This window comes from Lagopus leucura, unplaced genomic scaffold (genome assembly GCF_019238085.1).
Source record: "Lagopus leucura isolate 7727_CA_CO unplaced genomic scaffold, USGS_WTPT01 Super-Scaffold_73, whole genome shotgun sequence".
Lineage (NCBI taxonomy): Eukaryota > Metazoa > Chordata > Aves > Galliformes > Phasianidae > Lagopus > Lagopus leucura.
The window spans coordinates 2148196-2159568 of record NW_024962252.1 but is presented as its reverse complement, the minus strand read 5'-3'; the positions used below and the strand labels follow the sequence as shown (position 1 = coordinate 2159568).

The window sequence follows — 11373 nt, the reverse complement described above, 5'->3', positions numbered from 1 at the left end:
TGGCACAACTTCAAACAGGATGGACAAACTGCATTCCATCACACTGCCCATGGCCAAGGCACTCTTATAGGGAAGTGGAACACAACTTTAAAAGTCACTCTTGCTGAAAGAGTCAATTTCTGACTGTTCTAGCCATAAGATCATTATATTACAGTTGCCATCAGCACTGTAATTTGAGTATGGCAAGATGTCAATATAAGAAAAATAGCGCTGTGCCTTCAGGAGCGAATTTTGGATTGTAGTCTGAACAGGGATGGCTTCAGTTTAAGTTACAGAGAAAAGCACAGTCCCACCCCACATTCTTTTGTAGCATATTCATAATCTCCAGATTAATGAGCACAAGATTGCTGCTGATGCAGCACACGGGGCTTCTGAATTGTCACTTGGAGGCAGCACTCTCCCTTTGCACTGAAAAGGCTTGGATGCCTACTTTGGATTCTACATTTCATTTTGAGGATTTAATCTCGCAATAACGTGAATTCTTTACAAGATTTAGTCTTAATTTTGCTCTCTAGAAACGTAATACTAATGACCTTCACTCTTACCTAACTCTGCCCAATTAATGCGATGGATGTGAAATCTGATAATGTAACATCAAGCAACATACGTAAATTAACCTAGTTAAACAGCTTCAAAGCATCCTAGAGAAGGGAAAATTTCAGTATTGCAAGGTTATTTTGTGCTAAATATAGTAGCATTCTACCTTTAGAAATAGCACATGCACCTCTTTAAAGCAGACGAACACTTGGAAGCTGTATTTTCAAGAAACCTTCAATTTTGTCTAGTCTTTTTAGAAGAGTGCCCTAAATTCCCCACCAGTACATCTACACAAAACATGGTACCTGAAAATAAGCAGTAAGTATTTGCAGATTAGCACATTTATGTGGGGGAGAAAAAAGAAAAAGAAAAAAGCATGGTACAGATGCTTAGCTGCTAAATCACTCTCTCCTTGTGCTGCAGACATTTATTTGCAGGTTTGTAGAGCCTTTCTTAAGACTCTGCCTCCTGTTAGAGGGGTTCAGGCAGGGAATGATGCCTCCTGCAGGAAAGCCTCCACGAGAAGCTGCCTGAAGGCACGTACAGGTGTGAAAACTTAACGTATGCTGCTAGGAAGAAAGCCAAGGCTGGCTTAACACGTTGGTTTTATAGCTGAAAAAAAGCACCAAATGGGAAAACGGTGGCATAGAGAGACTACATAGGGCATTTCTACATTACTTTATTCATAGAATCATAGAATCCGTGAGGTTGGAGAACACTACCAAGATCACTTAGTCCAACTGCCACCAGTCTGACCTACTACCCACACCCCTCCGAACCACAGTTCTTGAACACATCCAAGCATGATGACTCCACCACCCGGGCAGCTTGCTGCTATACTTCACTGTTCTTTTCAGGAGCACTGCTTCTCACACCACGTGTCTTTATCGTGAGCACCTTATTACGCCCAGAACGGGAAATTTAAACCCACACCTCTCCACCCCTCCCGCCCTCAGCACGAGGGACGCGACGCCTCTCGCCCATCGCCGTGCTGATTGGCTGAGCGCCGCCGTCAATCAACCCTAAGGCCCGCCCTGCATGCTAGCAGAGCCTTCGTTTCGCGTGGCGTGCTGGTCTCGGTGTGTTTGGCCGTGCTCCCGCTGCCATTTTGTCGGCTGGCGGAGCGCGGTGGTCTTGTGTTGCTGCTGGCGTCCGGCGTCCGGCGTCCGGGTGACATCGAACTGCCGTTCTGTGGAGGTAATGGCTTTTACACGTCGCTTTCGTGCTTGTGAGTGGCGGTTTTCGCTGTGGGGTCTCGTCCTGCAGCGGCCGCGCGGGGGGAGCGGCGCGGTGCGGGCTCAGCCCTCGCTCCGCTGAGCGCCTGCGGTGGTGCTGGAGCCTCGTGCCGGCTGCGGGGCGGGCGCGCGGGGCTCTGCCTCTATTCCGGGGTTCTGCTGTTGGTGTGCTCGGTGGTCTCGTTGTCGGGCGTGGTGGCACTGTGTAAATCTTTGTGGGTTCCTCACACCCTGATTTACCCTTCTGGGCTGTGTTGAGGAGAGCTGGGAGCTTTTAGAAAACAGAAGTTTCATTACGTTATGATGTCTTGTTATCTTCTAGAGAGATACGTTGTCTGAGCCTTCTGAGAAGTGTGCCCTGAAAGAACACTCCATGTCGGGTAGGTGAGTGTGAAGGAAGGGCTCACTTTGTAAGCTGTACAAATAGATGTGCTGCAGTGTGATGTTGTTTTTTAGGGTTATGATAACTGCCCCAAAAAAGCGCTGATGAAAAGTTGTTTCCATCTGTTATTTGTTTCGGTGAGAGAAATGAGGTACCAAAGCATCAGTGATGTGTCTTCTCAGTTTTGATTCTCAGGTGTTTTTGTCAGGTAGACAAAAGTGTATTTTGAAGGTTTAGTTTTCTGTCGTATTACAGGGAAAGGTGAGGAATTGAGGGAATTCCTTAAGAAACTGTTTGCTGGAGCTGGGTTTGGTACTGCTTCTATTGAGAGATTTTGCTTCCGTTGTGTTTTTTTAAACTGTTCTGGAAAAGCCATGTGTCTGTAGCATCATCTCTTCCTTCTTTAGCCCAAGGTGTTCTGGTAAGCTTTTTGGTGGAGTAGAACTAGAATGACAGGGATCAGATTTCTTCTGACCACAGGTTATATGGCCACTCACTCCTTTATGTCTGCTTTTGATGAGAGCTGCTGTTCTGTTAAAGAGCTTTGCAAACAGTGCAGCTGTACGTAATGGTGTAACACAGCAAGATGAAGTGTCATTGATTTGAAGAAATGATTTGCACTAAAACAAGAGGATGAGAAGAGTCTTTGTCATCCCAGTATTTAGAAAGAAGGAATGGACTGGAAAAGCTTCTGCAGATAAATTCTTGTAACTGCAGATCCAGTAGGGCAAAACTCTGGACTGAATCTCCAAGGGAGAACGTAGTATTTGAATGTACTATGTAAGTAACCTTTGTGAGATGAGTAGAGGCTGTATATATATATATACATATATATTAATATGGTAACATGTTTTCATGGTCTTGCACCTCCTCCTCCCTCTCTTATGTGTTGTTCTGGAAACTAGACTATAGTCACAAGAGCAACACCAGGGATGTTTTTGTTTTTTTTTTTCTTCAAGTATTTCTGGATATCTTTTCACAGAAAAAAATGCGTTAAGAGGAAATTGGTAAATGTTAAATGCTTAGTATGCATTTTAGCTGGATCAGTAAAAAGATGCTATTAAAACATTCTAAAAGCTTTCTGTAAGGAATTAGTTGATAAAGTAAAATATGGAAATTTATCAGGCTGATCTTGCTCCTTTTCTTTGCAGACAGAATGGAACTTCTGACTCCCTCATCAGACATAGTAGATATGAATCTGAAGATAATTCATACAGAGTGCAGACGAGAATCCTTGCTTATAGCATTCAAGGGTGAACGCAAGGGAGGGTGTGAACCTGACTACCACATACTACAACAAGAAATACAACGTGTATTCAAAGGAAGAGATAATGTTGACATTGGTGGATCTTGCTTTGTGGAAGACAAAGAAGGAAATTGGTTTAGAGGAAAAGTTTTGGAAAAAAAAGGGCATTTTTTTGAGACCTTCCTCATAGACACTGGACAAGTGGTAATGGTTGAGGAAGTGCATGTTGCTTCTGCTTGTGATAAATTTTTCCAGCTGCCACCAATGATAGTTTGTGGGATTTTTGCAAACATAGTTCCTCTTAGAGAAAAATGGAGTCCCAAAGCCATAAATTATTTTTCATCACTGGTGGGATTAGAGGTCACAGGTCATGTAGAAGCTGTCACATCATACCAGTTGTTTATTCTTGAAGTACCGAAGATTGTCAGTGATGTTCTTGAACTGAACTTAGGGAAACTTGCGGATAGAGATTCCTTTCGTCTTATTGTAGAAATGTTAAAAGTGTTTCCCCCGCAGTTCAGGACACTGCCACGATTTCTGCAACAGAAACTTTCAGTCCAGGAGTTACTTAGTTTTAGTAATCCTGAGAAACCATCAGACTCTTCCTGGTTATTTTCAGATGTTCTTTTTCCGAATCTACCAGCTGACAGTAGGGTAAGTGTAAAAATAACTACTGCAGAAAGCCCAAGTAAATTTTACTGTCAGATACAGAAATGGCAAAAAGAGCTGGAAAATTTGACAGAAGCTATGTGCTTGTATTATGAAGATATCAGCACAAAAAGTAATACATTTTCTGATAGTTTAGGACAATTTTGTGCTGCCAAAAGGAAAAATGGACAGTGGCATAGAGGAGTGATAAGGCAGCTTCTACCAGACTTGTCTGTGGAAGTCTGGTTTATGGATTTTGGTAACATTGAAGCTGTACCATCTAGTTGTGTTAAGAAGCTTCTAGCAGAGTTCATGTCACTACCAATGACTTCATTTCCGTGTGCGCTGTCTTGTTTTGGTAATGATGATAAGGCGGTAATAAAACTTCAGCTGAAAAGGTTTATACAAGCCTTGGCAGGACAAAATTCTGTATGTATTTATGTTAACTCATTTGATGCCAGTGATCACTTGTATTACATTACATTGCCAGGTGAAAATTTTGGAATTAATACTGAGCATCCAGAAAAGTTGAATGAAGGAGCTGCCTTATGTGTCTCACCTTTGGAAACCAAAATCACCAATATTGGTGTAAGCTGCAGAGCACATGCTGTGTGCTTTACACGCAGTTCTCACAAGTCATGTGAGAGTTTTGCTGGAAATAGACAGACAAAAAACTGCTTACCTGAATGGGGTGAGTCTTTATCAAGTCATTGCAAACGTGTAGAAATGCAGATGAATTCTCATCATGCTGCTTTTGTGGTGTACGTCATAAACCCATCCAACTTCTGGATTCAAACGTGTGCGTATCAGAATGAGTTTCAAGCCTTGACAGAAAATATTGCAGATGTGTATAACCAGTGTGGAGCTGAGGAAAGAGTCCTTAAAAACCCAGAGCCTGGATTACTGTGCTGTGCTCGGTATAGCAAAGATGGACATTATTATCGAGGTATTGTCACTGAAGTGCTTGATGTAAATGTTACTGTTTATTTTTTGGATTTTGGGAATACAGACCTAGTGCCCTCTTATGATGTGAAAACATTGCTTCCAGAGTTTTCCAGTTTGCCAGCTTTAGCCATGTGTTGTGAACTTGCTTGTGCTTTTCCTGTTGATGATATGTGGGTTAAAAAGGAGAATGATTTCTTCAAAGAGGTTGTATCTAACAGAGTACTGATGTTTCAGGTCATTGGTAAGCATGGTAACAAATACACTGTTAATGCATTGTATAATATTGCTTCTCAGAAATGCAGTGTTGCTGCGCTTATGGTTCAGGCTGGATATGCAGAATACTGGGAAAGGAGATCAGATTCTGCTCTGAATGTGTCCAAAAAATTCCGAGCCCGGAATCAAAGCAGATCTAGACAAAAACATGTAAATGCACTGTGTGCCTCTAAAACTTATAAAAACAGCACATCACAGAGTAGACAAGTAGTTCAGAAGGAAAAAACAGTAAGCATGCCTTCTGCGCTGAGAAAGTCTGTTACACGGTCCTCATTTGGAAAAGATGTTCTCTCTGAAGGTCATAAACCAGAGCCTGAGGAAAAAATACATTATAAAGAGTTTGTGTTTAAACCGGGAGCTGTTTTTGAAGTGGTGTGTTCTTACAGTGTTTCCCCAGCAGATTTTTCATGCCAGTTGCAAAATAAACTGCCAGAGCTAGATAGTTTAATGAAGCAAATCCAGACTTACTATAAAGAACATACCCATCCTTACAAAACTGGACAGGTTGCCTGTGTTGTTAAATGTCCCAAAGATGGAAAGTGGTACAGAGCAGCTGTTGTACAGCAGATATCCCCAGATGAGGTTGATGTGATTTTTGTAGATTATGGCTATCGGGAAAGAGTTGTACTTAATGATCTTCAGGCTATTCTTCCAGATTTCTTAAGTCTGGAAAGTCAGGCATTTCAGTGTGCGCTTAGAAATGTACCCTTACAGACTGATGCATTTAATTGGCCTGAAGAAGTGTGTAGACATTTTAAAGACTTCATTTCTGCTTCTGTTGGACCACTGACTTGCACTGTCTATGCTCTTGTTCTTAGTTCAAGCAGTTTATGCAATATAGTTGACCTACAGACTCCATTTGTTGGTGCAGAGGAGTTTCTCAGGGAATGTGGACTCAACCACTCTGACTGTATTGAGTTGCAAAACCTTGTACCTTTGGGTTCTCTGTACAGTTTTTTCTATTCAACTTTTAATATAAAAATTGGAAGCGAGGAAGAAATCTACATAACTCATATACATAGCTTTTCAAAATTCTATTGCCAGCTTAATCGAAACACTGAAACTATAGAGGGGTTGATGAAGAAGGTTAGTGAAATGAGCAAACTGGCAGATCACACAAAATGTTATACTAGCAATGTGCGATTATGTATAGCTAGATATTTTGAAGATGGTCTCTTTTATAGAGCTTTGGTCTCTCCTATGAAATCAACATCTTATTTGTATGCTGACTTTGTGGATTTTGGAAATAAGCAGATGACAGAGAGAGACCAGGTGATGCCTCTTCCAGACTCTGCCACAGACCTTATATTCACACCCATGCAAGCTATTAAATGCCGTCTGTCAGATTTCAGGGAGAAAAATGTTCCAGCAGGTGTTATTAGATGGTTTGAGGAGACTTTCCTTGGTAAACTGCTGAGGGCTGTGATTGTATCCAGAGAATCAAATGGCCAGATTGTTGTAGAGCTGTATGATGAACAGCTCCAAGTGGGTCAGAAAATTGAAGAAAAAATATTGGAGGAATTGGCAGTTGTTACGGATTATACAGAACGATATGCTGGAAATCACGAAGTGGCACATCACGTGGAAGTTGACAAAGAAGTTAAAGAAGGAAATGCTAAAAATCATGGAAGAATTGAATTGGAAACTAAACTGGTACATCAGGTACGTGACTATTGCCGGACAGATGCAGAACAGCGTTTTGGAGATGAAGAGCAAGCTGATGGTAGCACACATGACCTGCATAGTGAGTCCTCCAGCCCACTGAGTTCTGAGGACAGTGAAGAGCCACTTTTTCGCAAAACTGTCTGCACTGTCCTGGAACGCAGAGAGAATCATCTGGATGGAAAGCCTGCTTCTCTATCACAATGTTATCCTTCAGATTTGAATGGAATAGCTATAAATGCTCCCTCTGAATCTTGTACCAAGCAACCAACCAATACAGGTCAGCAGGAAAAGAGTAATGAGAACGTTTCTGAATTAACTAGTCTTCCTCCACGTGATATTCAGATGAATTCTGAAGTGGAAGTGTATATTTCTCACATAAATAATCCATCAAGTTTCTACATTCAGTTTGTAGAAGATGAGAACTTAATAATTCAACTGGAAGAAGAATTAAATGAAAGTGTGGTGAATACCCATCGTGAAAGTGGCTTAGATGAGCTCAGGGTAGGGGATCTCATTTTAGCAGAGCATGCCGCTGACAGTTTTTGCTACAGGGCAGTTATCAAAGCTCTGAAATCAGGAAACTCGTATGAGGTTGAGTTCATTGACTATGGTAATACAGCAGTTGTAAGCCTTTCCAAAATCTGTGGAATTCAAAGAAAACTCTTAACTTATCCGAGGCTCAGCACTCATTGTTTCCTTAGCAAAGTAAAAACTTCTGATGAAAGCTGGACTGATGAAGGTACTTCCTATTTTCTAAGCAAAATAAATGGTAAGCCAGTCACTTGCAAGTTCACAGAACGACATGGAGAGCAGTGGGAAGTGGAAATAATTTGTGATGGGAAGTCTTTGTCTTATGATCTTCAGCAGAGAAAAGGCAAGGCAGGATTGCAAAACAAACCAGTGCATGATTGGGAAAGTATGCCAAAACAAATTCAGGTTACAAATGAGAGTGCTCAAGGTGTTCCCACCTTGTCCATGAATGGCTTAGGGGATCAGGGGGAAAATTGTGCTGTTAACATGAAAAATACTTCTGAAACACATATAGATATCCCTCCTCAAGACCTAAGTTCTGAACAAGTAGAAAGAGCAGAAGTAATGAATGTTTCAGTGGATGGAGAATTTAATGTGCAGTTAGTTAGAAATTTGCAAATATTAAATGACTTAAACGTAATGCTGGTCAAAGAAGCACAAGTAAGTGGTTTGCTTACAGTGGAAAACATTGAAGAAGGGTTGGAGTGCATGACAAAATCTGAAAGGAACCTGAAGTGGTATCGCTCAAAAGTGATAAAGATGTTTATCAGGGAGAAGTTAATGCTGGTTTATTTCATTGATTATGGCAACTGTGAGGTGGTGTCCTTAAATAATGCAAAGAGTCTCAGTAATGAGATGAGAAGGATTCCTAAACAAGCTGTGTTTTGTGAATGGGTTTGGTTTAAAAAACTGAATATTCCATTTGTCCCTATAGTAAATGCCCTCCTAAGTCGCGAAATAAGGATCTTGTTTCTGAGATATTTGGAATCCTCTCATATCTGGGAAGTAGAAATTTTAATAGGGGAATTTCTGCTCATTGAGTACTTGGATCAGCCTTCAAGTCTTTGTCAGACTATTGGATCGGAAAAATCCGGGAATGTGGACTGTAAGGAATTTGCTAAATCTGTCAGATTAAATTCAGTCACGTGGATACCTCTGCAAAGTGACGGAAGGTACCCTGGGTTTGCAACTATGGTTACTGATCCTTCAAACTTCTGTGTCCAATTTGAAGACACATTTGATTGCATGAAGAAGTTGACTTTGCTGCTCTCTGATATTCCTGAGAACTTGCCTGCTTTGCCTGAAGAATCTGTAGCTCCTGGTACCAGCTGCTTGATCCAATTCGGAGTGGACGCACAGTGGAACAGGGCAGAGATTAGTGAAGTGACAAGTCAGTCTGTTGTTCTTACATTTATTGATTATGGCTTTTTGAAAAGCATCCCCTATTCAGCTATCCATAAACTTAAAGTTATTCCAGAAGCTCTGTCTTACTTACCACGCTTGGCATACTCTTGCTCTTTACATGGTATGGTTCCTGCTGCAGGGGAATACTGGAGTAGTGAAGCCAAGCTTCTGTTTCAAGAGCTTCTTGGTAAACCGGGTCTGATATTTCATTTTAACCACTATGGCTCTGGAATGAGATTAGAGGTTGACGTTCTGTATGGGGAGAGTAATTTGGCTCATTCCTTAGTTGCTGCTGGCCATGCAGTCTACTCTACAAGTGGGTGCAGCCTTACTCCGCTTGATAGAAATGAATCAGCCAAACTGCGTTTGCAACCTAATACAAATTCTAATTGTAGCGGAAGTTGTGAACTAGATTGTAATTAAATCAAACACTTTTTTGCTTTACTTTCATCAGGGGAAAAAAAAGTGAAATAAAAAAAAAAAAGAATCTGAAGCATGGGACAATTAGTGATAAAGCTTCAAAAATGGGTTCTGATAGGGTGCTTATATGCCAGCAATAAAAGATCTGAGTTCAAAATAAGACCAAAAAAAAAAAAAAACAAAACCAAACATACAGACTACACTGTGAAGAAAGTTTTCAGCAGTGTGATGACATTAAAAGTAAAATTGATTTCTCCTAGAACACTCCCAGAAGCACTGGTTGTGATTCTGATAAACCCCAATCTATAATGACAGTCGTGTGAAATTGAAAGAGAACTTCAGTAATAATTGAACTGCAGGTTTAGAAGAATAACTTCCTTACTGCATAAGGAACTTATGAAACTTTCTATTTACTTTGTTGAGACTAACCTCACTGTAGTGCCAAGCGATACTTAGTTTAAATGCCTGTGTGGTTGTTCTAAGGGTTAATGAACCGTGCTTCTTGTTTCTGGTTATCACTCAGTTGTAATAGCACATCTTGCTTGTCCTTGTGTTTTGAAAGATCTGGATGCTTAAATGGCAGTTCTGTTTGTGTAGTGTTCACATATAGCCTAAATATTTTTAAATGTGTTTTTTAATAATGTAAAATATATTGGTTTAATTTGGATGTGTTTGTACATCAGTGCTTATCTCTTGTTACAACATGGAGCCCGGTAATAACAGTGATATAAAATAAATCTCTCTGATTTACAAAGATTGCACACTTGGTTTATTTGTGAGACTTTTATTTTTAATGCATAATGAGTCTACTTTGAGATAGTAGTTTCTCTTGTGAAGCACTAATAACCAAGCTACTTAAGCTAAAAACTAAATAATAGAAGGTATTTTCAGGATTATATAGTACCTGAAAAATGAGAGGACTTTGGCCGTTAATGTTACTAACTTTCAAGAAGGGCATCATAGAGTTATATTACAATTGTTACTGGGGTGCTAACTATGGATTTTGTTCTCAGTCTTGTTTCTTTAATGAGCACTTCCCCTACCCTCAACTTCAGACATAACTGCACTTTTTTTTTTTTTTTTAAGGGAGAGACTATACTGGTGAAGTACTTGAGATAAATCTGTACTTAGAAGAAAGACACAGGGGCATAGATGACTTTTCCCTTTTGCTTTTTAGCAAGTGTAATTCTGAACAAAAAAAAAATATTTGGTCTGGTAAAACACAGCTGGAAACTACTGCTTATCATTTAGTGGTGTTCTACGTTATTTTTTTCTGTAAATTGTTTAAGTGACATTGATTCCTTTTTTTTATGAGTGATAACCAGTAATGTGGAATTGAAATGTCTGCATGTATGTTGATGTATTCAGTGTTCTGCCTTCTTGATAAGAATAAAAAAATGCTAATCTTCTGTGCGCAGCGTGCCTTGCTGAAATAATTCTGTATGTTTTGAAACTTTTTGACCTCAGTGATTGGTGAATGCATTGGAGAAAATGTGTAACTTCTTTGTGAGATGGTGCCAAGGAATGTTCCTTGCCCTGTAGGCCAGCAGCAGTCGAGTGGATTATTACATCTATCCTCATTCATGGTTTATTTTTGACTGCTGTACAAATGGTGCAGCTTTTCTGCCTGCTCATTTGTAAAACTTCGTAGATAAAAGTCACTCTTCATCTGTTCTGTTCTGTGCTGCTAAGTTATACTCTCATTGGCACACTTTACGAAGGAAGCTGGGCCTTATGTGAAAGAGAGGTACACATTATGAGTTTTTTTTTTTTTTTTAGAGTTGCTTGTGGTTGCTTTGAGAAATGTTTTTCATTACAGTTTCTACGTTGCGGAGTGTTTAAACTCTGTTTCCAGCAGGGCAGGGAGGTGATGGTCCCACTATGCTCTTCTACCTTTGTGAAATCCCATCTGGAGTACTGTGCCTCTGTGTCACCGGGTGCCCCAGTGCCGAAGGGATGTCAGGCTGTTGGAACTGGTCCAGAAGAGGGCCAGGGAGATGTCAAGAGGGTGGAACACCTCTCCTATGAAGAAAGGCTGAGGGAACTGGGCTTGTTCAGACTGCAGAAAAGAAGGCTCTTAGGGAGAT

At 40.5% G+C, this 11373-nt stretch overlaps 1 protein-coding gene across 1 annotated transcript; it reads left to right on the top strand.

The window, feature by feature from the left end:
• The first annotated feature begins 1653 nt into the window (after positions 1-1653).
• Positions 1654-10266, top strand: TDRD15 (tudor domain containing 15). Its single transcript, XM_042885393.1, has 3 exons — positions 1654-1734; positions 2095-2152; positions 3306-10266. The coding sequence occupies exons 2-3, from the start codon at positions 2146-2148 to the stop codon at positions 9287-9289; spliced, it is 5991 nt and encodes a 1996-aa protein (XP_042741327.1). The 5' UTR covers positions 1654-1734; positions 2095-2145; the 3' UTR covers positions 9290-10266.
• Positions 10267-11373: the final 1107 nt, after the last annotated feature.